Here is a 23,670-nt window from a genome sequence, read left to right on the forward strand (position 1 = left end):
ACACGTGTGTGGGGGAGGGGATGTCATTTCATGTGTGGCAGGGTGGCGATGGGAATGAATAAAGGCAGCAAGTATGAATTATGTTCATGTGTATTATATGTATATGTCTTAGTATGTATATATATGTATACGTTGAAATATATAGGCATGTATATGTGTGTGTGTGGACTTGTATGTATATACATGTATATGTGGGTGGGTTGGGCCATTCTTTCGTCTGTTTCCTTGCACTACCTTGCTAATGCAAGAGACAGCGATAAAGTATAATAGATGTATAAATAAAAAGATGTTTTGGAAGGAGTTAAATGAAGTGTGTAAGATAAGAGAACAAATGGGAACATCAGTGAAGGGGGCAAATGAGGAGACAATAACAAGTAGTGGTGAAGTGAGAAGATGGACTGACTATTTTGAAGGTTTGTTGAATGTGTTTGATGATAGGGTGTTTTGGTTGAGGTGGGGTGCAAAGTGAGAGGGTCAGGGAGAATGGTTTGGTAAACAGAGAAGAGGTAGTGAAAGCTTCGTGGAAGATGAAAGCCGGCAAGGCGGTAGGTTTGGATGGTATTGCAGTGGAATTTATTAAGAAAGGGGGTGACTGTGTTGTTGATTGGTTGGTAAGGTTATTCAGTATATGGATGGTTCATGGTGAAGTGCCTGAGGATTGGCGGAATGCATGCATAGTGCCATTGTACAAAGGCAAAGGGGATAAAGGTAAATGTTCATGTTACAGAGGTATAAGTTTGTTGAGTATTCCTGGGAAATTATATGGAAGGGTATTGATTGAGAGGGTAAAGACATGTACAGAACATCAGATTGGGGAAGAGTAGTGTGGTTTCAGAAGTGGTGCGTGATGTCACCACGGTTGTTTAATTTATTTATGGGTTGGGTGGTTAAGGAGGTGAATGCACAAGTTTTGGAGAGAGGTAAGTATGCAGTCAGTTGTGGATGGGAGGGCTTGGGAAGTGAGTTAGTTGTTGTTTGCTGATGATACGGTGCTGATGGCTGAGTTGGGTGAGAAACTGCAGAAGTTGGTGACTGAGTTTGGTAAAGTGTTTTGAAAGAAGAAAGCTAAGAGTAAATGTGAATAAGAGCAAGGTTTTTTAGGTCCAGTAGGGTTAAGGGAAAAGTTGATTGGGAGGTAAGTTTGAATGGAGAAAAACTGGAGGAAGTGAAGTGTTTCAGGTATCTGGGAGTGGATTTAGCAGCAGATGGAACCGTGGAAGCTGAAGTGAGTCACAGGGCTTGGGAGTGGGCGAAGGTTCTAGGAGTGTTGAAAAATGTGTGGAAGGCGAGAACATTATCTCATAGAGCAAAAATGGGTATGTTTGAAGGAATATTGGTTCCAAAAATGTTATATGGTTGCGAGGCATGGCCTATAGGTAGGGTTGTGCGGAGGAAGGTAGATGTGTTGGAAATGAAATGTTTGAGGACAATATGTGGTGTGAGGTAGTTTGATCGAGTAAGTAATGAAAGGGTAAGATAGATGTGTGGTAATAAAAAGAGTGTGGTTGAGAGAGCAGAAGAGGGTGTGTTGAAATTGCTTGGTCACGTGGAGAGAATGATTGAGGAAAGATTGACAAAGAGGATATATGTCAGAGGCATAGGGAGTGAGGAGAAGTGGGAGACCAAATTGGAGGTGGAAGGATGGAGTGAAAAATATTTTGAGCGATCGGGGCCTGAACATACAGGAGAGTGAAAGGCGTGCAAAGAATAGAGTGAATGGGAATGCTGTGGTATACCAGGGTGGACGTGCTGTCAGTGGATGGAACCAGGCATGTGAAGTGTCTGGGATAAACCATGGAAAGTTTTTTTGGGCCTGGACGTGGAAAGGGAGCTGTGGTTTCGGTGCATTACACATGACAGCTAGAGATTGAGTGTGAATGAATGTGGCCTTTTTTTTTCTTTTTTGTCTGTTCCTGGCGCTGCCTTGCTGGAGGAGGAGGAGAGGGGGTAATGCTTTTTCATGTGTGGCGGGGTGGCACTGGGAATGGATGAAGGCAGCAAGTATGGATATGTACATGTGTATATATGTATATGTCTGTGTATACGTTGCAGTATACATGTATGTATATGTGTGTTTGTGGGCGTTAATGTATATACATGTGTATATGGGTGGGTTGGGCTATTCCTCATCTGTTTCCTTGTGCTTCTTCGCTAACGCGGGAGATGGCGATTAAGTATGATAATGATAATTATGATAATAATAATGATAATAGTAATATGATAGTAATATAGTAACATAATAGTAATTTTTTTTTTTTTTTTTTTTTTTTTTTATACTTTGTCGCTGTCTCCCGCGTCTGCGAGGTAGCGCAAGGAAACAGACGAAAGAAATGGCCCAACCCCCCCCCATACACATGTACATACACACGTCCACACACGCAAATATACATACCTACACAGCTTTCCATGGTTTACCCCAGACGCTTCACATGCCTTGCTTCAATCCACTGACAGCACGTCAACCCCTGTATACCACATGACTCCAATTCACTCTATTTCTTGCCCTCCTTTCACCCTCCTGCATGTTCAGGCCCCGATCACACAAAATCTTTTTCACTCCATCTTTCCACCTCCAATTTGGTCTCCCTCTTCTCCTCGTTCCCTCCACCTCCGACACATATATCCTCTTGGTCAATCTCTCCTCACTCATTCTCTCCATGTGCCCAAACCATTTCAAAACACCCTCTTCTGCTCTCTCAACCACGCTCTTTTTATTTCCACACATTGTTTTTGGCTAAAACAATCCCTAAACTTTTATCCCTTGGGATAGGGGAGAAAGAATACTTCCCATGTATTCCCTACGTGTCGTAGAAGGCGACTAAAAGGGAAGGGAGTGGGGGGCTGGAAATCCTCCCCTCTTGTTTTTTTTCCCAAAGAAGGAACAGAGAAGGGGGCCAGATGAGGATATTCCCTCAAAGGCTCAGTCCTCTGTTCTTAACGCTACCTCGCTAATGCGGGAAATGGCGAATAGTACGAAAGAAAGAAAGAAAATAATAATGATAATAATAATGATAATTTTTGAGAATAATAATAATAATGATAATAATGATGATAATAATAATCCTCCCTTCTCGCTTTTTTTTTTTTTTTTTTAATTTTCCAAAAGAAGGAACAGAGAAGAGGTCCTGGTGAGGATATTCCCTCAAAGGCCCAGTCCTCTGTTCTTAACGCTACCTCGCTATCGTGGGAAATAGCGAATAGTATGAAAAAAAAAAAAAAAAATATAATGATAATAATAATAGTACTTTTTACATATCTCTCAGTTTGGGGAAGCATTATTAGATGTTGTCCATGACTATTTCAAGTTTAAAAGTGTTTCATTACATCATATGTGAATTATGAAACATAAGTGTTTTGGCTAAAACAATCCCTAAACTTTTACCTGAATTTTTTAGTAATTTTTTTTAGAGGTTTCTAGATTCACTTGAAAACCTCAGTATAAGGACCAATTTTCATTCTAAATCTGATTCTGGACTTGAAAAAAAATTATGGGAAATTAAAGCATGTAAATAAGTTCTTAATGGTTACTCCTTTAGAAGATTCTGTGATTATTTGGTTCGTACTTGTTGGGTATCTGTTAGTTTCAGGGAGCGTTACTTGATGTTACCCATGATTATTTGAAGTATAAAAGCTTTTCATTTTATCATATTTGAATTATAACACAAATAAGTTTTTGTGCCAAAAAATTCCCCAAACTATTACCTGCAATTTTAGGTTTTTTTTTTGTGAGGGTAATAGATTTGCTTGAGGACCTTAATTCAAGAATGTCTATTATGCTGAATTCAAATCTGGGATGATACATACGTTGTGGGTCCCATAATTAGGTAATTAATGGATACTGTTTTAGAAGTGTCTGTCCTTATTTGGTTTGTATTTATTGGGTATCTCTTGGCTTAGGGAAGCCTTATGAGATATTTTTCATGATTACCTCAAGTATAGAAGCGTTTCATTATGTCATATTTGAATCATAAAACAAAAGTGTTTTTGAGCTAACAGATTCCTTGAATATCTATTTGTTATTTATTTATTTTGCTTTGTCGCTGTCTCCCGCGTTAGCGAGGTATTGCAAGGAAACAGACGAAAGAATGGCCCACCCCACCCACATACACATGTATATACATACATGTCCACACACACAAATATACATACCTATACATCTCAATGTACACATATATATACACACACAGACATATACATATATACACATGTACATAACTCATACTGTCTGCCTTTATTTATTCCCATTGCCACCCCACCACACATGGAGTAATAACCCCCTACCCCCTCATGTGTGTGAGGTAGCGCTAGGAAAAGACAACAAAGGCCACATTCGTTCAAACTCAGTCTCTAGCTGTCATGTAATAATGCACGGAAACCACAGCTCCCTTTCCACATCCAGGCCCCACAGAACTTTCCATGGTTTACCCCAGACGCTTCACATGCCCTGGTTCAATCCATTGACAGGACGTCGACCCTGGTATACCACATCGTTCCAATTCACTCTATTCCTTGCACGCCTTTCACCCTCCTGCATGTTCAGGCCCCGATCACTCAAAATCTTTTTCACTCCATCTTTCCACCTCCAATTTGGTCTCCCACTTCTCCTTGTTCCCTCCACCTCTGACACATATATCCTCTTGGTCAATCTTTCCTCACTCATTCTCTCCATGTGACCAAACCATTTCAAAACACCCTCTTCAGCTCTCTCAACCACACTCTTTTTATTTCCACACATCTCTCTTACCCTTACATTACTTACTCGATCAAACCACCTCACACCACATATTGTCCTCAAACATCTCATTTCCAGCACATCCACCCTCCTGTGCACAACTCTATCCATAGCCCACGCCTCGCAACTATACAACATAGTTGGAACCACTATTCCTTCAAACATACCCATTTTTGCTTTCAGAGATAATGTTCTCGACTTCCAAACATTCTTCAAGGCTCCCAGAATTTTCGCCCCCTCCCCCACCGTATGATTCACTTCCACTTCCATGGTTCCATCCGCTGCCAGATCCACTCCCAGATGTCTAAAACACTTTACTTCCTCCAGTTTTTCTCCATTCAAACTTACCTCCCAATTGACTTGACCCTCAACCCTGCTGTACCTAATAACCTTGCTCTTATTCACATTTACTCTTAACTTTCTTCTTTCACACACTTTACCAAACTCAGTCACCAGCTTCTGCAGTTTCTCACATGAATCAGCTACCAGCACTGTATCATCAGCGAACAACATCTGACTCACTTCCCAAGCTCTCTCATCCACAACAGACTGCATACTTGCCCCTCTTTCCAAAACTCTTGCATTCACCTCCCTAACAACCCCATCCATAAAAACAAATTAAACAACCATGGAGACATCACACACCCCTGCCACAGACCTACATTCACTGAGAACCAATTACTTTCCTCTCTTCCTACATGTACACATGCCTTACATCCTCGATAAAAACTTTTCACTGCCTCTAACATCTTGCCTCCCACACCATATATTCTTAATACCTTCCACAGAGCATCTCTATCAACTCTATCATATGCCTTCTCCAGATCCATAAATGCTACATACAAATCCATTTGCTTTTCTAAGTATTTCTCACAAACATTCTTTTAAGCAAATACCTGATCCACACATCCTCTACCACTTCTGAAACCACACTGCTCCTCCCCAATCTGATGCTCTGTACATGCCTTCACCCTCTCAATCAATACCCTCCCATACAATTTACCAGGAATACTCAACAAACTTATACCTCTGTAATTTGAGCACTCACTCTTATCCCCTTTGCCTTTGTACAATGGCACTATGCAAGCATTCCGCCAATCCTCTGGCACCTCACCATGAATCATACATACATTAAATAACCTTACCAACCAGTCAACAATACAGTCACACCCTTTTTTAATAAATTCCTCTGCAATACCATCCAAACCTGCTGCCTTGCCGGCTTTCATCTTCCGTAAAGCTTTCACTACCTCTTCTCTATTTACCAAATCATATTTCCTACCCCTCTCACTTTGCACACCACCTCGAGCAAAACACCCTATATCTGCCGCTCTAATATTATTTATTATACTTTGTCGCTGTCTCCCGCGTTTGCGAGGTAGCGCAAGGAAACAGACGAAAGAAATGGCCCAACCCCCCCATACACATGTATATACATACGTCCACACACGCAAATATACATACCTACACAGCTTTCCATGGTTTACCCCAGACGCTTCACATGCCTTGATTCAATCCACTGACAGCACGTCAACCCCGGTATACCACATCGCTCCAATTCACTCTATTCCTTGCCCTCCTTTCACCCTCCTGCATGTTCAGGCCCCGATCACACAAAATCTTTTTCACTCCATCTTTCCACCTCCAATTTGGTCTCCCTCTTCTCCTCGTTCCCTCCACCTCCGACACATATATCCTCTTGGTCAATCTTTCCTCACTCATTCTCTCCATGTGCCCAAACCACTTCAAAACACCCTCTTCTGCTCTCTCAACCATGCTCTTTTTATTTCCACACATCTCTCTTACCCTTACGTTACTCACTCGATCAAACCACCTCACACCACACATTGTCCTCAAACATCTCATTTCCAGCACATCCATCCTCCTGCGCACAACTCTATCCATAGCCCACGCCTCGCAACCATACAACATTATTGGAACCACTATTCCTTCAAACATACCCATTTTTGCTTTCCGAGATAATGTTCTCGACTTCCACACATTCTTCAAGGCCCCCAGAATTTTCGCCCCCTCCCCACCCTATGATCCACTTCCGCTTCCATGGTTCCATCCGCTGCCAGATCCACTCCCAGATATCTAAAACACTTCACTTCCTCCAGTTTTTCTCCATTCAAACTCACCTCCCAATTGACTTGACCCTCAACCCTACTGTACCTAATAACCTTGCTCTTATTCACATTTACTCTTAACTTTCTTCTTCCACACACTTTACCAAACTCAGTCACCAGCTTCTGCAGTTTCTCACATGAATCAGCCACCAGCGCTGTATCATCAGCGAACAACAACTGACTCACTTCCCAAGCTCTCTCATCCACAACAGACTGGATACTTGCCCCTCTTTCCAAAACTCTTGCATTTACCTCCCTAACAACCCCATCCATAAACAAATTAAACAACCATGGAGACATCACACACCCCTGCCGCAAACCTACATTCACTGAGAACCAATCACTTTCCTCTCTTCCTACACGTACACATGCCTTACATCCTCGATAAAAACTTTTCACTGCTTCTAACAACTTGCCTCGCACACCATATATTCTTAATACCTTCCACAGAGCATCTCTATCAACTCTATCATATGCCTTCTCCAGATCCATAAATGCTACATACAAATCCATTTGCTTTTCTAAGTATTTCTCACATACATTCTTCAAAGCAAACACCTGATCCACACATCCTCTACCACTTCTGAAACCACACTGCTCTTCCCCAATCTGATGCTCTGTACATGCCTTCACCCTCTCAATCAATACCCTCCCATATAATTTACCAGGAATACTCAACAAACTTATACCTCTGTAATTTGAGCACTCACTCTTATCCCCTTTGCCTTTGTACAATGGCACTATGCACGCATTCTGCCAATCCTCAGGCACCTCACCATGAGTCATACATACATTAAATAACCTTACCAACCAGTCAACAACACAGTTACCCCCTTTTTTAATAGATTCCACTGCAATACCATCCAAACCTGCTGCCTTGCCGGCTTTCATCTTCCGCAAAGCTTTCACTACCTCTTCTCTGTTTACCAAATCATTTTCCCTAACCCTCTCACTTTGCACACCACCTCGACCAAAACACCCTATATCTGCCACTCTATCATCAAACACATTCAACAAACCTTCAAAATACTCGCTCCATCTCCTTCTCACATCACCACTACTTGTTATCACCTCCCCATTTGCGCCCTTCACTGAAGTTCCCATTTGCTCCCTTGTCTTACGCACTTTATTTACCTCCTTCCAGAACATCTTTTTATTCTCCCTAAAATTTAATGATACTCTCTCACCCCAATTCTCATTTGCCCTTTTTTTCACCTCTTGCACCTTTCTCTTGACCTCCTGTCTCTTTCTTTTATACATCTCCCACTCAATTGCATTTTTTCCCTGCAAAAATCGTCCAAATGCCTCTCTCTTCTCTTTCACTAATACTTTTACTTCTTCATCCCACCACTCACTACCCTTTCTAATCAACCCACCTCCCACTCTTCTCATGCCACAAGCATCTTTTGCGCAATCCATCCATTATTTTTATTTATGTGAGGGATATTAGATTTACTTGTATTCCTCATTATCAGGACTATTTTTCATGGTGTTTTGAATGTGAGGATGAAATATATGTTGGAGATGCTTTAAGGAGATGCATTAAGTCCTGTAAATATGTGATTAATTGTTTTTCTAAAAACTGTGATTATTTGCTTCATGTCTATTTATTTTTATTTATTTATTTTGCTTTGTCGCTGTCTCCTGCGTTTGCGAGGTAGCGCCAGGAAACAGACGAAAGAAATGGCCCAACCCACCCCCATACACATGTATATACATACACGTCCACACACGCAAATATACATACCCATACATCTCAATGTACACATATATATACACACACAGACACATACATATATACCCATGCACACAATTCACACTGTCTGCCTTTATTCATTCCCATCGCCACCTCGCCACACATGGAATAACATCCCCCTCCCCCCTCATGTGTGCGAGGTAGCGCTAGGAAAAGACAACAAAGGCCCCATTCGTTCACACTCAGTCTCTAGCTGTCATGCAATAATGCCCGGAACCACAGCTCCCTTTGCACATCCAGGCCCCACAGAACTTTCCATGGTTTACCCCAGACGCTTCACATGCCCTGATTCAATCCATTGACAGCACGTCGACCCGGGTATACCACATCGATCCAGTTCACTCTATTCCTTGCCTGCCTTTCACCCTCCTGCATGTTCAGGCCCCGATCACTCAAAATCTTTTTCACTCCACCTTTCCACCTCCAATTTGGTCTCCCACTTCTCCTCGTTCCCTCCACCTCCAACACATATATCCTCTTTGTTGATCTTTCCTCACTCATTCTCTCCATGTGCCCAAACCATTTTAAAACACCCTCTTCTGCTCTCTCAACCACGCTCTTTTTATTTCCACACATCTCTCTTACCCTTACATTACTTACTCGATCAAACCACCTCACACCACACATTGTCCTCAAACATCTCATTTCCAGCACATCCACCCTCCTGCGCACAACTCTATCCATAGCCCACGCCTCGCAACCATACAACATAGTTGGAACCACTATTCCTTCAAACATACCCATTTTTGCTTTCGGAGATAATATTCTCGACTTCCAAACATTCTTCAAGGCTCCCAGGATTTTCGCCCCCTCCCCCACCCTATGATTCACTTCCGCTTCCATGGTTCCATCCGCTGCTAGATCCACTCCCAGATACCTAAAACACTTTACTTCCTCCAGTTTTTCTCCATTCAAACTTACCTCCCAATTGACTTGACCCTCAACCCTACTGTACCTAATAGCCTTGCTCTTATTCACATTTACTCTTAACTTTCTTCTTTCACACACTTTACCAAACTCAGTCACCAGCTTCTGCAGTTTCTCACATGAATCAGCCACCAGCGCTGTATCATCAGCGAACAACAACTGACTCACTTCCCAAGCTCTCTCATCCCCAACAGACTTCATACTTGCCCCTCTTTCCAAAACTCTTGCATTCACCTCCCTAACAACCCCATCCATAAACAAATTAAACAACCATGGAGACATCACACACCCCTGCCGCAAACCTACATTCGCTGAGAACCAATCACTTTCCTCTCTTCCTACACGTACACATGCCTTACATCCTCGATAAAAACTTTTCACTGCTTCTAACAACTTGCCTCCCACACCATATATTCTTAGTACCTTCCACAGAGCATCTCTATCATATGCCTTCTCCAGATCCATGAATGCTACATACAAATCCATTTGCTTTTCTAAGTATTTCTCACATACATTCTTTAAAGCAAACACCTGATCCACACATCCTCTACCACTTCTGTCTATTAGGTATATATATTTTTTACTATTATTTCAGCTATAGAAGTGTTTCAGTATGTCATTTCAGTTTTAAAAGAAAAATGTTTGGGGACTAAAAGAATTACCTGTGATTATTAGTATTTTTATGAAGGTGATAGATTTGCTTGAAGAACTCAGTGTAAGGATTTTTTTTATGCTGTCTTCAGATCTAGGGTTGATATATATGTTGGGGGACATTAAGGCCCATAAATAAGTAACTTGTATTTATTGGTATCTGTCAGCTTAGGGAGGCATTGAGATATTTTCTTTAATTACTTCAAGTATAGAAGTGTAATATTTCAGTTTTAAAACATAAAGGTTTTTGGGCTAAGTAGTCCCCAGAAGTGTTACCTGGCAATTTTTGGCATTTTTGCAATGATAATAGATTTGCTTGAAAACCTTGGAGTAAGGAGTATTTTTATTGTTGAATTTAAATTTGGGGTTGAAACTGTATGTGGGGGCGGGGAGTATTATGGCCTGTAAAGAAATGATTAATGGTTATCCCTTAATATTCTATGATTATTCAATTGTTTTGTATTTATTGAGTATTTTGGCTTGAGGAAGCCTTATGAGTTATTTTCTATTATTTTTTCAATTATGGAAGTATTTCATTATGTCACATTTCAACATTAGAATAAAAAGTTGTTCCCTGAATTATTACTTGGATTTTTTTCTTTTTTTTTGTGAGGGTAATGGATTTGCTTGAAAACCTCAGTATAAGGATTGTTTTCATGAAGGTGAATCTGGGATTGAAACATATGTTGAGGTACATTGAAGCCTGTAACAAATAAGTAATCAATGGTAATGCCTTCAGAAGATTTTGTTTTATTTTGGTTCAGTGGATTGAATCAAGGCATGTGAAGCGTCTGGGGTAAACCATGGAAAGCTGTGTAGGTATGTATATTTGCGTGTGTGGACGTATGTATATACATGTGTATGGGGGTGGGTTGGGCCATCTCTTTCGTCTGTTTCCTTGCGCTACCTCGCAAACGCGGGAGACAGCGGCAAAAAAAAAAAAAAAAAAAAAAAAAGATTATTGGAATTTGTCAGCTTGGAGAAGCATAATGAGATATTTTAATTTCAGAACAAAAAGTTTTTTTTTCTAAAGATTTCTCTAAATTATTACCTGCAATTTTTGTCATTTTCTGAGGTTAAGATTTTCATTGAAAACTCCAGTATAAGGACTATTTTTCATACTGAATTTGAATCTGGGGTTGTGAAATATATGTTGGGAGACATTAAGGACTGTAAAAAGATAATTGTTAGTCTTCTAGAAGATTCTGTGATTATTCATTTCATATTTATTGGGGATCTGTCTGCCTAGGGGAAACATTATGAGATATTTTCCTGGATTATTTCAAGTATATAAGTTTTTTATTGTCATACTTCAGTTCTTAGACAAAAAGATTAATGGGCTTTAAGATTCCCTGCAGTTTTTGGTATTTATGTGAGGGTAATATATTTGCTTGAAAACCTCAGTATAAGGTCATTTTTCATGCTAAATTCGAATCTGGGTTTGATGTACTTTTTTTTTTTTTTTTTTTTTTTTTTTTTTTTTTTTTTTTACTTTGTCGCTGTCTCCCGCGTTTGCGAGGTAGCGCAAGGAAACAGACGAAAGAAATGGCCCAACCCCCCCCCCATACACATGTATATACATACGTCCACACACGCAAATATACATACCTACACAGCTTTCCATGGTTTACCCCAGACGCTTCACATGCCTTGATTCAATCCACTGACAGCACGTCAACCCCGGTATACCACATCGCTCCAATTCACTCTATTCCTTGCCCTCCTTTCACCCTCCTGCATGTTCAGGCCCCGATCACACAAAATCTTTTTCACTCCATCTTTCCACCTCGATTTTGGTCTCCCTCTTCTCCTCGTTCCCTCCACCTCCGACACATATATCCTCTTGGTCAATCTTTCCTCACTCATTCTCTCCATGTGCCCAAACCACTTCAAAACACCCTCTTCTGCTCTCTCAACCATGCTCTTTTTATTTCCACACATCTCTCTTACCCTTACGTTACTCACTCGATCAAACCACCTCACACCACACATTGTCCTCAAACATCTCATTTCCAGCACATCCACCCTCCTGCGCACAACTCTATCCATAGCCCACGCCTCGCAACCATACAACATTGTTGGAACCACTATTCCTTCAAACATACCCATTTTTGCTTTCCGAGATAATGTTCTCGACTTCCACACATTCTTCAAGGCCCCCAGAATTTTCGCCCCCTCCCCCACCCTATGATCCACTTCCGCTTCCATGGTTCCATCTGCTGCCAGATCCACTCCCAGATATCTAAAACACTTCACTTCCTCCAGTTTTTCTCCATTCAAACTCACCTCCCAATTGACTTGACCCTCAACCCTACTGTACCTAATAACCTTGCTCTTATTCACATTTACTCTTAACTTTCTTCTTCCACACACTTACCAAACTCAGTCACCAGCTTCTGCAGTTTCTCACATGAATCAGCCACCAGCGCTGTATCATCAGCGAACAACAACTGACTCACTTCCCAAGCTCTCTCATCCCCAACAGACTTCATACTTGCCCCTCTTTCCAAAACTCTTGCATTTACCTCCCTAACAACCCCATCCATAAACAAATTAAACAACCATGGAGACATCACACACCCCTGCCGCAAACCTACATTCACTGAGAACCAATCACTTTCCTCTCTTCCTACACGTACACATGCCTTACATCCTCGATAAAAACTTTTCACTGCTTCTAACAACTTTCCTCCCACACCATATATTCTTAATACCTTCCACAGAGCATCTCTATCAACTCTATCATATGCCTTCTCCAGATCCATAAATGCTACATACAAATCCATTTGCTTTTCTAAGTATTTCTCACATACATTCTTCAAAGCAAACACCTGATCCACACATCCTCTACCACTTCTGAAACCACACTGCTCTTCCCCAATCTGATGCTCTGTACATGCCTTCACCCTCTCAATCAATACCCTCCCATATAATGTTGTACATGTTGCGGGATATTAAGGCTTGTCAATAGTAATTAATGGCTACTCTTTTAGAATAGTCCATGATTGTTTGTTTCATATTTACTAGGAATCTATTGGCTTGGGAAAGCATTATGAGATGTTTTCCATGATCATTTCGAGTATAGAAGCATTTTATTGTATCATATTTCAGTTTAAAACAAAAATGTTTTGGGGCTGAGAAATTCCCTGAATTGCAATTTCTGTTATTTTCAACAATGTTCCCATTTGTTCTCTTGTGATATGCATGTTATTTACCTCATTCCAAAACATCTTTATATTATCCCTAGAATTTAATGATACTCTCTTACCCCTTCTCTCATTTGCTCTCTTTCACCTCTTGCACCTTTCTTTTGACCTCCTCCAGTCATTTGCACTACTTCCCCGCGAAAATTGTCCAAACGCCTCTCTCTTCTCTCTCACTAACGAACTTACTTCTTCATCCCACCACTTACTACCCTTTTTAATCTGCTCCATGGTTGTTTACTTTGTTTACGCATGGGGTTGTTAGGGAGGTGAATGCTAGAGTTTTGGAGAGTGGGGCAAGTATGAAGCTTGTTGTGGATGAGAGGGCTTGGGGATTGAGTCAGTTGTTGTTCGCTGATGATACAGCGCTGGTGGCTGATTCGGGTGAGAAACTGCAGAGGTTGGTGGCTGAGTTTGGTAAAGTATGTGAAAGAAGAAAGTTCAGAGTAAATGTGAATAAGAGCAGTTTTTAGGTTCTGTAGGGTTGAGGGGCAAGTTGATTGGAAGGTAAGTTTGAATGGAGAAAAACTGGAGGAAGTGAAGAGTTTTAGATATCTGGGAGTGGACTTAGCAGCAGATGGAATCATGGAAGCGGAAGTGAGTCACAGGGTTGGGAAGGGGGCGTAAGATCCGGGAGTGTTGAAGAATGTGTGGAAAGCGAGAATGATATCTTGAAGACCAAAAATAGGTATGTGTGAAGGAATAGTGGTTCCAACAATGTTATATGATTGCGAGGCATGGCCTATAGATAGGGTTGTGCGAAAGAGGGTGGATGTATTGGAAATGAAATGTTTGAGGACAATATGTGGTGTGAGGTGGTTTGATTGAGTAAGTAATGAAAGGGTAAGAGAGATGTGTGGCAATAAAAAGTGGTTGAGAGAGCAGAAGAGGGTGTGATGAAATGGTTTGGACACATGGAGAAAATGTGTGAGGAAAGATTGACAAAGAGGATATGTGTGTCAGGTGGAGGGAACAAGGAGAATCACGAGACCAAATTGGAGGTGGAAGGATGGAGTGAAAAAGATTTTGAGCGATTGGGGCCTGAACATACAGGAGGGTGAAAGGTGTGCAAGGAATAGAGTGAATTGGAACCATGTGGTATACTGGGGTGGATGTGCTGTCATTGGATTGAACCAGGGCATGTGAAGCATCTGGGTAAACCATGGAAAGGTCTGTGGGGCCTGGATGTGAAAAGGCATTACACATGACAGCTAGAGACAGTGTGAACGAATGTGGCTTTTTTGTCTTTTCCTAGTGCTACCTTCTTGGGGAGGATGCTATTTCATGTGTGGCGGGGTGGTGACGGGAATGGATGAAGGCAGCAAGTATATATACATGTGTATATATGTATATGTCTGTATATGTATAGGTATGTATATGTTGAAATGTATATTTATGTATATGGGTGTTTATTTATATATATGTGGATATGAGTGGTTGGGCCATTCTTCATCTGTTTTCTTGCTCTACCTCGTTGACATGGAAAACAGCGATTAAGTATAATAATAATAATCCCAGGGGATAGGGGAGAAAGAGTGCTTCCCATGTATTCCCCGCATGTCATAGAAGGCGACTAAAGGGGGCAGGCGTGGTGGCTGGAAACACCCCCTCCTCGTATTTTTAATTTCTAAAAGCAGAAACAAGAAGGAGTCATGTGGGGAGTGCTCATCTTCCTCAAAGGCTCAGATTAGGGAATCTAAATGTGTGTGGACGTAATCAAGATGAGAAAAAAGGAGAGATAGGTAGGATGTTCGAGAAAAGGAACCTGGATGTTTCGGCTCTAAGTGAAACGAAGCTCAAGGTAAAGGGGAAGAGTAGTTTGGGAATGTCTTGGGAGTAAAGTCAGGAGTTAGTAAGAGGACAACTGCAAAGGAAGGAGTAGCACTCCTCCTGAAGCTGGAGTTTTGGGAATATGTGATAGAGTGTAAGAAAGTAAATTCTAGATTGATGTGGGTAAAACTGAAAGTGGATTGGGAGAGATTGGTGATTATTGGTGCCTATGCACCTGGTCATGAGAAGAAAGATCATGAGAGGTGAGTGTTTTGGGAGCGGCTGAGTGAGTGCGTTAGCAGCTATGATGCATAAGACTGGGTTATAGTGATGGACGATTTGAATGCAAATGTGAGTAATGTGGCAGTTGAGGGTATAATTGGTGTACACAGGGTGTTCAGTGTTGTAAATGGAAATGGTGAAGAGCTTGTGGATTTGTGTGCTGAAAAAAAGGACTGGTGATTGGGAATACCTGGTTTATAAAGAGATATACATAAGCATATGTATGTGAGTAGGAGAGATGGCCAGAGGGCATTATTGGATTAGGTGTTAATTGATAGGCATGTGAAAGAGGGACTTTTGGATGTTAATGTGCTGAGAGAGGCAACTGGAGGGATGTCTGTTCACTGTCTTTTGGAGGTGAAGGTAAAGATTTGTAGAGGTTTTCAGAAAAGAAAAGAGAATGGTGGGGAGAACAGAGTGGTAAGAGTAAGTGAGCTTGGAAAGGAGACTTGTGTGAGGAATTATCAGGAGAGATTGAGTGCAGAAAGGCAAAAGGTGAGGACAAATGACGTAAGAGGAGTGGGGGAGGAATGGGATGTATTTATGGAAACAGTTATGGCTTGCACAAAGCACAAAAGATGCATGTGGCATGAGAAAGGTAGGAGGTTGGCTGATTAGAAAGGGTAGTGAGTGGTAGGATGAAGTAAGATTGTTGGTGACAGAGAAGAGAGAGGTTTTTGGACAATTTTGCAGGGAAGTAGTGCAAATGACTGGGAGATGTATAAAAGAAAGAGGCAGGAGGTCATGAGAAAGGTGCAGGGGGTGAAAAAGAGGGCAAATGAGAGTTGGGGTGAGAGAGTATCATTAAATTTTAGGGAGAATAAAAAGATATTCTGGAAATAGGTAAATAAAGTTTGTAAGACAAGAGAACAAATGGGAACGTTAGTAAAGGGGCTAATGGGGAGGTGATAACAAGAAGTGATGAAGTGACATGGAGTTGGAGTGAGTATTTTGAAGGTTTGTTGAGTGTGTTTGATGATAGAGTGGCAGATATAGGTTGCTTTGTTCGGGATGGTGTGCAAAGTGAGAGGGTCAGGGAGAATGGTTTGGTAAACTGAGAGGAAGTAGTGAAAGCCTTGCAGAAGATGATAGCCAGCAAGGTGGCGGGTTAGGATGGTATTGCAGTGGAATTTATTGAAAAAGTGGGTGACTGTGTTGTTGATTGGTTGGTAAAGATACTCAATGTAAGTATGGATCATGGTGAAATGCCTGAGGATTGGTGAAATGCATGCATAATGCCATTGTACAAATGCAAGGAGGATAAAGTTGAGTGTTTAGATTACAGAGGTATAAGTATTTTGAGTATTCCTGGGAAATTATATGGGAGGGTATTGATTGAGAGGGTCAAGGCATGTACAGAGCATCAGATTGGGGAAGAGCAGTGTGGTTTCAGAAGTGGTAGAGGATATGTGGATCAGGTGTTTGCTTTGAAGAATGTATGTGAGAAATACTTAGAAAAACAGATGATTTGTATTTAGCATTTATGGATCTGGAGAAGGCATATGATAGAGTTGATAGAGATGCTTTGTGGAAGGTTATAAGAGTATATGGTGTATATGGGGGTCAGTTGCTTGAAGCAGTGAAAAGTTTTTCCTAAGGATGTAAGGCATGTGTACATGAAGGAAGAAAGGAAAGTGATTGGTTCTCAGTGAATGTTGGTTTGTGGCAGGGGTGTGTGATGTCTTCATGATTGTTTAATTTGTTTACGGATGGGGTTGTTAGGGAGGTGAATGCATGAGTTTTAGAGAGAGGGACAAGTATGCAGTCTGTTGTAGATGAGAGGGCTTGGGAAGTAAGTCAGTTGTTGTTTGCTGATGATATAGTGCTAGTGGCTGATTTAGGTGAGAAACTGCTGAAGTTGGTGAATGAGTTTGGTAAAATAAGAAAGTTCAGAGTAAATGTGAATAAGAGGAAGGTCATAAGGTTCAGTAGGGTTGAGGTACAAGTTAATTGGGAGGCAAGTTTGAATGGAGAAAAACTGGAGGAAGTGTAGTGTTTTAGATATCGGGTAGTGGATTTGGCATTGGATGGAACCATGGAAGCGGAATTGGGGAGAGGGCTAAGATTCTGGGAGCACTGAAGAATGTGTGGAAGGTGAGAACGTTATCTTGGAGAACAAAAATGGGTGTGTTTGAAAGAATAGTGGTTCCAACAATGTTATATGGTTGTGAGGCATGGGCTATATATAGGGTTGCACGGAGGAGAGGGGATGTGTTGAAAAGAGATGTTTGAGGACAGTATGTAGTGTAAGGTGGTTTGCGAGTAAGTAATGAAAGGGTAAGAGAGAGGTGTGGTAATATAAAGAGTGTGGTTGAGAGAGCAGAGGAGGGTGTGTTGAAATGGTATGGTCACATGGAGAGAATGAGTGAGAAAAGATTGGCAAAGAGGTTATATGTGTCAGAGGGAGGGGGAATAAGGAGAAGTGGGAAACCAAATTGGAGGCGGAAGGATGGAGTGAAAATGATTTTGAGCAGTTGAGGCCTGAACATACGGGAGGGTGAAAGGCATGCAAGGAATAGAGTGAATTGGAACGATATGGTATATTGGGGTGGACATGCTGTCAATGGATTGAACCAGGGCATGTGAAGCATCTTGGATAAACCATGGAAAGGTCTGTAGGGCTTGGATGTGGAAAGGGAGCTGTGGTTTTCGGCTTTTTTTGTCTTTTCCTAGCACTACCTTGCTGGAGGAGGAGGGGATGCTATTTCATGTGTGGTGGGGTGTCGACGTGAATGGATGAAGGCAGCAAGTATGAATATGTACGTGTGTATATATGTATATGTCTGTGTATGTATGTGTATGTGCATGTGTGGGCATTTGTGTATATAAATGTGTATGTGGCTGGGTTTGGCCGTTTCTCATCTGTTTCCTTGTGCTACCTTGCTAACATGGGAGACTGCGATTAAGTATAATGAACATATGAATGTAGATATAAATGGTAATAATGATTTTCATTTTTCTGAGAGTAATAGATTTGCCTGAAAATCTCAGTATCAGGACTAATTTTCATGCTGCATTCAGTTCTGGGGTTTCAGTATGTGTTAGGGGCATTAAGGTCTGTAAATAAGTGATTGATAGTTACTCTTTTGGAAGATTCAGTGATTATTCTTTTCATACTTATTGGGTATCTGTCAGCTTGGGGAAACATTATGAGATATTTTTTATGATTATTTCAAGTATAGAGGTGTTTCATTATGTCATATTTCAATTTTAAAACAAAAAGGTTTTAGGGCAAGAAGTTCTGGTATTTTTGTAAGGGTAATAGATTTACTTGAAAACCTCAGTATAAGAACTATTTTTCATGCTGAATTTGGGTTCAGAAATAAATAAGAGATCATCTGTGTTGGGAGAGTGGTCTTGTTGGTTGGTCACTTGTGCTGAGGATTTTTGCATGTGAATGTGAAAATAGAAATGTGTCTTGCAGGAAGTCAGTAGTTGAGGAATTGTTTGTAATTTGAGGAATTGGAGGAGGGGTTGAATATATGAAACAACAGCAAAGTTATAGAAGGTAGAGAAATTTTTAGCCGGATTCCATTAAAGGCCATGATGCAAGCTGTGGATTTTGTATTACAGTAGACACAAACTCCATCCTTCAAGCACAAACGATAATTGAGATCGAAGTTAGAGCACTGATACTAGAGAGGAGAAGCAGTCTTGGACAGTTGAATTTCAGAGAGAAGATTAGGGTAAGAAGAGATGAGATGATGATCTACAATGGAAGTTTGAATTTGAGACTGCGGTTGTCCCAGAATTGATAGCAGAAGAGCCAGCTGGGTCTGGAAGCTGAGACTAGAAAAATGGAGTCTGTTCCAAGAGCTTGACATCAACAAGGAAATCCTAGAACATAGCCAGCCCTCCTTGATTGGTGGTGCTGTTCTTGTTTGGTTCCTGAGAAATTAAAAAAATTTATACGATTTATTTTAAGGAAAAATTAGGGAGGAGAGTGAAAGGTTGTATGTATAATGTATAATGTGTTATTAAGTGTTGTATTGGAGAAAAAGTGGATTTGAGTTTGTGGACTGAATGCCAGCAACCCATGTGTAAGAGAGGCAAAACGTTGAAAAAAAAAAGTGACTTGGACTAGGGTGGGTTACAGTGAGAAACAGTACAGTACTGTAATGCATTACCAGCACTGACATTACCATTATCCAGGCAGTAGCACTTCCCTGGGTGGTGGATGTACCTGGTATTCATATTTATATATGAAAAATATGTTGAGAAATCTTCCCAAGGAATGTAGCCCTACCTTATGCTGTTTTTTGCTCTTAAGAAAATAGGATTCATTATCTGGTGATTCCACTTAGATATGTTTTCCAGGAATGCACCTCCAGCATTAAGTGGAAACTAGATGAAATGTTTTTTATTATTTTCCTTTTGCTTAGAGGTTTGAGAGTCATTTACCTTATTAGAAAGGTAAGGAGGTTAAGTGATTTGTTACCTCCAGATATCCAGGATATTTCTTATGATTTGTAGGACAAAGTGCCAAAGAGAGTTCAATTTTCATACTTGAAAGATCACAAAATAAATTTTTTTCTTATTAATCTATGCACATATAGAATGATATGCTTACAGCTTCTTAGTTCACTTGCAGCAATCTTCAATGCATGTCCATTGTGCTAAAGTGGTCATGAATTTCCATTCTAAATCAAATGAATTTTTCACTTTGTTTAGTCATTTGATTCATTACCTTAGAGTAACATTACCACTGACATCTTCACTTTTAAGTTTTACTGCCTCCATATACATACACCGTTATCAGTAATGCCATGCTTTTTCATAACCAGCCTGTCATTGTCCATGCCACTTGCTGGTGATATTTTCATTTCACATATTCTCACATTATTCTTTACAGATTATTCTAGTGAGTCCTAGTTTTATTTATATCCTCTATCTCCACTGCTCTTGTTTTACTTATCCTAACCTAGTAGAGCTAAATTTCGCATGCATCAGAGATGGGACAAACAGTCCATTCTGCAGTATTCTTTCAGGCCAAATACCAAAATTCTTTCCATTCACCAGAGGTACCATTGTGAAACAAATTCTTTTCCTTTGCATGGCTGTACTCAGAGCTTTAGCTTTCTGACTGCCATCCTCACTAATCATGACTCCCAGGTATCTAGAACTGTTAACTAGGTATTCTACTCAACTCAAACTGATTCTACATTTTGAATGCCGTTCTCGTTCTGAATGAGAAACCTTACTCTTTCTCATACATGTATTCAACATCCCATCCTATGTCCTACACTCATTTTATTCACTTCTTCAGATTCAGCTAATAGAACTGCATGAGCTGATATTTATCTAAATATTCCAATCAAAATGATCTATAATGGCTTGGACAAATGATGATAGGCAGTAAGTTCTTTGTCCTTCTCAGAGGCTCGGAAATGTCTTTCATCACCAAAAACTTTTTTATATTATTTTGTGACATCATTTACTGCTGTTAGTTATGTGTTAATTTTTAGTAATATTTTCTGTGCCAAATTTCTTTTACCAATTTTGCAAGGTAGCATCAAGAACATAAACAACTGCCTCACTTATAGTTGTCCTGTCTTTTAGCTGCTGAGTATAGTGTACTGAAACCAAAGTTTTCCAACATGATTTTTAAATCAGTTGTGTTGTAAACTAGTAAAATCTGATTTAAATGTCTTCATAAAACCTTGTAAAACAATCTATTATCTATAAATTTATAAAGGCTCATTTAACAAATTTTTCACATTTTCAGGTGGATACTGGAGAAGATTGCACATCCTTGCCTCTTTTCTCTCACACACCATTTGTGCCTTATATGAAGCTCCTATCGAACTCCTGATTCATCTAAGGTTCAAGGTAATATGGTTGGTATTGAGGTCATGAGAATGTCTGTAGAAGAGTATATATGGTAGCTACTTAAATATGCTATACTGTATATACAAATATATCTTTTCCCTTTATCAAATACAAATACATTAGAAACTATCTGAAATTGTTTATTCATTGTTCATCTTATTTAAGATGCTTATGAAGTTACAAACACAAACCTACATAACTGAATTCTATTTTACATAAAATATTGGCTATCTTTGCAGTTCTCCTTGTGATGTGGAAATAGCTGTTAATGGGCTAAAAGCTATTTGTTGAATCATCTTATACAGTATGTTAGATTATCTTGTACAGTAACTATATTTGAGATTGTTAACAAAAGTACATTCATTAGTAATGCATCTTTAGGTACAGTACACTGTAAATTTCATAGCTCACCTGTTTAAAGGGAATGCAGTTAAATGTACAGCATAAAAGTTCAGCTTCAAAACAGCTCACCATAGGAATAATCTAGAGTTACAAAGAATGATCTGTGTGAATTAAGTGTTGTCAAGTGTTAAGTGTGACAAGGAGATAGTATACTTGTGGACAGAATGCCAGCAGTCCAGAAGTGGGTGAAGCAGAAAGAAAAGACAGCTACCTGGGTCAGAGGAATTCATCTTGACAACCAGTGAGTTGCGGGCTTACTATGCAGCTATCACTTACCCACCCAATACCCAGGCAGGTAGTACTGGTAATGTACCTCACTGGTTGGTGGCTGCCTGCCATCATGAACCTACAACCATTTTTTAATTACAGATCACGAACTTACCTCATCCATTTTTGTACCCCTCCTTACATTTAAGATCTTTGTTGAATTTATTGAAATACTTTGAGACACAATAAACCTTACATTTATGGTATTATGCAATAAAAAATAATGTAGGTGTTACCAGACACTGCCTGCCTCTGGTTATGTCAAGGTTGTATTTTCAGTCCACATGTAATGGGCATATAGTGTCAGAGATTTTCTGGCAGTCTTGTGTGAATGGACTGACAAATGTGAAACTGTAGTTTTCAGATACTGTATAGAAAGGTAAAGAAATGAGAATACTAGAGATATGCAGGTTGAGTATCCCTTATCCAAAATACCTGGGACCAGAAGTGTTTTGGATTTTTTAATTTATCAGATTGCAGAATGTTTGCATATACATAAGTTTTTTTGGAAAACAGGATGGTATTGAAACAAACATGTTAGAGCTGAGACATACTTCAACATTTCAACTGTTTAGTGGTCTTCCTCAGGAGGTACTGATTCCAACATTTGGCAGGACTTGTTCTCCAGCAAGTGATGGTCACCTGGTCAGATGCTTTTGTGTGTCGCTTTCTGATTGAATTACTTGCTCTGCTGCCTTCACCCATTCACAGCGATTGCTACCTGACATGACCAGCAGGTGAACCCAGACCCTGTGTTGATGGTGTTCTTAATCCCTTCCTCTAGGTAAGCTCTCACAGTGTCACCAAATGGTTTGTCACTTGCTTGTAGTTGCCTTGGCATCAACTGTTTAGTGATAGTGTCAAAGCTTACTTAGAGGAACGGATTGAGAACAAAGTTAACACAAGGTCTGGGTTCATCTGTCAGTCATGTCAGGCAGATCACTGTGAACAGGTCAAGGCAGCAGGGAAAGTGATCCAATCAGAAAGCAAAACATCAAGGCACCCGACCAAGTGACCACCATTTGCTGGGGAACACAGTCCTGCCAAATGCTGGAATCAGTATCTCCTGAGGAAGATCGTTGAATGGTCAAAAAATTGAGGTATGTCTTAACTCTACCCATTTGTTTCTATACCATCCTGTTTTCCACATTCGTCATGGTGGATGATAGATAATGAGATATCTTGGGGATGGGACCCAAGTCTAAACACAAAATCCATTTGTTTCATATACACCTTATACACATAGCCTGAAGGTAGTGTATACAATATTTTAAATAATTTTGCACATGAAACAAATTTTGTGTAACACTGAACCATCAGAAAGCTGTGTCACAACATCAGCTGCCCATGTAGACAATCTCCAGTTGTTTGGCATTACCTTCATTCCTGACTGAATTTATATGCTACTGATAAGCAATCATTTTCTTACACTTATTCACACAGAGTAAAGAATAAGCAAAAAACTCAATGAGTAATGCACGTAGATCTGGTGGTGATGATGGTTTGTAAAAAAATAGTGCCAAGAGAGTGTCAGAGCCCAGCAAGGGCAAGTAAGGTCAGGTGTGGAATTTTCTATTTATAATGACGTGTTGCTGCTCAAAAAGTTTTGGATTTTGGAGCTTCTCAGATTTTGGATTAGGGATGCTCAACCTGTACTGGTATAGTGCACTTAGTATAGAAAGAACCTGGAGCAATAAGTAGCTTTAAGAATGAAGATGAAAG

General features: G+C 40.3%; 1 protein-coding gene across 1 annotated transcript in view; it reads left to right on the top strand.

Annotated features, from left to right (window-relative positions):
• Positions 1-21,677, top strand: part of Mekk1 (mitogen-activated protein kinase kinase kinase 4) — a 1,037,736-nt gene extending 1,016,059 nt beyond the window's left edge. Inside the window, exon 27 of the mRNA XM_071674802.1 lies at positions 21,176-21,677. Within this exon, the coding sequence (XP_071530903.1) occupies positions 21,176-21,262 (87 nt within the window). The 3' untranslated portion in view covers positions 21,263-21,677. The remainder of the gene's footprint in view (positions 1-21,175) is intronic.
• The last annotated feature ends 1,993 nt before the right edge of the window (positions 21,678-23,670 follow it).

Source organism: Panulirus ornatus, chromosome 20 (genome assembly GCF_036320965.1).
Source record: "Panulirus ornatus isolate Po-2019 chromosome 20, ASM3632096v1, whole genome shotgun sequence".
NCBI lineage: Eukaryota > Metazoa > Arthropoda > Malacostraca > Decapoda > Palinuridae > Panulirus > Panulirus ornatus.